The 2,895-nt window shown below is 33.3% G+C and overlaps 1 protein-coding gene across 1 annotated transcript; it reads right to left on the bottom strand.

Annotated features, from left to right (window-relative positions):
• Nucleotides 1–2,182, bottom strand: LOC107624753 (transcription factor bHLH30). Its single transcript, XM_016327200.2, has 3 exons — nt 2,072–2,182; nt 1,683–1,927; nt 1–789 (listed from the first exon to the last, which is right to left on the bottom strand). Exons 1-3 carry the CDS (start codon nt 2,169–2,171, stop codon nt 316–318), a joined length of 819 nt encoding a protein of 272 aa, XP_016182686.1. The 5' UTR covers nt 2,172–2,182; the 3' UTR covers nt 1–315.

The following is a 2,895-nucleotide window of genomic DNA, read 5'->3' as shown; positions in this document are numbered from 1 at the left end:
TTAGTTCCAATACGCCTTTAATATATAGTATAAGAAAATTACAGGAGTTTAAGTAGAAAGCATATTATAATTAACAGGTAAACTTATTAACACTTTTCCAAACAAGTCCCAAACAAGATTCAACAATATCATACAAAACATCATATTCTCTAATTGGTTAAAACATCAAATGCTGTGATCACTGATCAGCTACCAACCTAGCTAGCTCAATCTGAAACATGAAACATTGCTATTTCCTCATCATAACCAGATATATAATATAAGCTATGCATATTGGGGACTTAAAATTACCTTAACCAAATAAAAACAAGGTTCTTACAAAAAATCTTCCAAGGATGATGAACTGAATATAGAAATTCTCCTCCTCTTTCTAGACTCTAAGATGTCCTGTGAAACAGAAAATCTATCAAGAACAGACCTAAGAGCTTGGTGAACCGATCCGGCCAGGAACTGCCTATACTCAGCATCTTCAAAGCTCTGTTCTTCACAGCTGATTATCACAAATACATTCTTCATCCTGCCTCCTAACGTCGCGATCTCTGCGCTTATTATCATAAGATGAAGTGCATCAAGTGCTTGTCTTATATCAGATAACAAGCCGGGTTTGTATTCGCAGCATAGAGATGCTCTTATTGAATAAGGGAAGCCATTCAATCCACCTTCTTGTTCTTCAACTCTTAATTCATCATTGTCCTTTGGTATCATTAGGCCTTGACATGCTTGTGCTGCTTTCGTTTTCAGCTCCTTCAGATGTCTAATAACCTCAGCCAGTAATGATGCTTTGTCCATCTGAGTTTCAAAAGAAATTTTCAGATTTTTCATGCTAAGAAAATTGGATCATAGTACTTGGTATGACCAAGTAAGTTTTAAGCAATAAAAGTTGTATGCTAAGTTACAGCTATAACTTTTGCTTGATTAGACATGAAAATAAGATTGATAATCAAAGTATATGAACAACTTGAATGCACTAAAAATGAACATCAAGATTAATCTTCAAGATTAGTGTTCCATTGTTTAAAATGAACATCAATTAAGCCCTTCAATATATATATATATATATATATTGGCATCGATTTGATTCTTAATTGATGGATATTTCATACTATGAAGGATCAAATTATTGTTAAAAATACCTTGAAAGGACTACTAATTTCATATTCTGGATATCTTTGAAAACTTTACTCATTTATCCACCAAATACAAATTGAGATATTGAAAATGAAAATAAGAATACAAATTTAATGCAGAACCTACCCTTTTTTTTAATGCAGTGACTGCCAAATTGCAAATGAATGAACAGTGATCATAGCTATGCTCTCATTAAAAAAGGGGAAAATATTAAACAGTAAATCATTCAGAACTTCAGCAGCCTTTAAGCTATTATTGTGCTTTCAACAAAATGATTTGATGAAAGTCAACAATCACAGCTCACAACTAAACCATTTGGAGACAATAAAAATCATCTCATCAATGCTTTTTTTAGTGTCCAACAATAATTGAACACAAACCAGAACCAATGATAAAACTGTGTATATAACAACCAAAGATAAAACAAAATAAACTGATTAGCTGAACTAGCATTGACTATTTGCAATTAACCATTAAAAAGCAATCATCATCATCATCATCAAAATGATGATATTATTGTAAAAATAAAGGGATTACATTGAAGAAACAGAAACCTTGTTAGCAGCAGGGATGACAGTTCTGAGTGTATCAAGGTGAGCATTGATTCTAGCTCTTCTCCTCCTCTCAGCTTCACTGTGGTTCTTCAAAGCTTCAATGGTTCTCTCAGGGAACACACCCTTGCGCTCTAATTTCACAGGTGCCTCAACCAACTCACCCTTCACCCTATCCAAAACCAGTGAAGAAGATGAAGCATACCCACCTCCAACACCACTACTCCTCTCTGATGAAGCAGCAAAACCTTCCATTTCCATATCCCAAAACCAAACCAAACAAAAGGGTATCTCAAACTCAAAAGTCAGAAGGAAACAAACAAAGAAAAACACAATTAATGTCTATGTATATGAGGTTTTTGGTGAGTTAAACAGCACACAAAAGACAATACCAATCTTGGAATAATAATAAGGTGAAGTTGTTGAAGAAGAAGAAGCAGCAGCAGCAGCTTTATGTTTGGTAGTGGTGTTGTGTTGTTGTGTAATTTCCATAAGGAGTGTTTGTGTTTAGAGACAAAAGTAAAAAGGCTTATGTTTTGTCATGTATGTATGTATGTATGTTGATTGTTGAAGTGTGAAGTGAGTGAGTGAGTGAGTGTGTCAGATTATTCAGATGTATGATTGTGGTGATGATGGATTGAATGATGGATCTGCTGCTATGCTGAGACTAAGAGATCTTCAGAGAGAAAGAGAGAAAAGAGAAAGAGAAAGCAGTGTTAGTGTGTGATTTGTGAAGTACTATTTATGGATTTGCCACATTTGCTGCTGTGGGACTACTCCTACTCTCACTTTTAAAGCACCAAATTCTTGCCTTTTTTTTGTATGTTGATGCTCAAATTGGTATTTAAAAGATTACACATGATTTAATTTAGTTTTTGAAAATTTTAATTTTCTATTTAATCACAAAAGGTGGACTCATATGACTCGCATTAATAATCAAAGAGATTTTTAAAGAAGTCCTAAAGGTAGCGTTTGTTTTGAGGTATTGAGATAGAGATTGGGAGACTGAGATTCGGTATCATGTTTGTTGGTTCAGAGATTGATACTAAAATTTTTGTTTCTGTTATCAAAATTTCAGTATTTCAGTACCTCTAAAAAGTGGGAATACAGAGGACTAAAATTTTTAGAGATAGAGATTGAAACTTTAATAACATTTTATACCTAAAATACTTTCATTTCAATTAATTGATTCCAATTTTACTCTTTATACAAATTA

Source organism: Arachis ipaensis, chromosome B02 (genome assembly GCF_000816755.2).
Source record: "Arachis ipaensis cultivar K30076 chromosome B02, Araip1.1, whole genome shotgun sequence".
Taxonomy (NCBI): Eukaryota; Viridiplantae; Streptophyta; class Magnoliopsida; order Fabales; family Fabaceae; genus Arachis; species Arachis ipaensis.
This window is presented reverse-complemented; position numbering and strand designations above follow the sequence as displayed.

Excerpts from the sequence above, each read along its gene's own strand:
- LOC107624753 (XM_016327200.2), bottom strand. The coding sequence starts at position 2,171 with ATGGAAATTACACAACAACACAACACCACTACCAAACATAAAGCTGCT. Across the intron at positions 1,928-2,071 it reads TTATTATTATTCCAAGATTG|GTTTTGCTGCTTCATCAGAG; the intron begins GTATTGTCTTTT and ends TGGAAATGGAAG. Across the intron at positions 790-1,682 it reads TCATCCCTGCTGCTAACAAG|ATGGACAAAGCATCATTACT; the intron begins GTTTCTGTTTCT and ends TTTGAAACTCAG.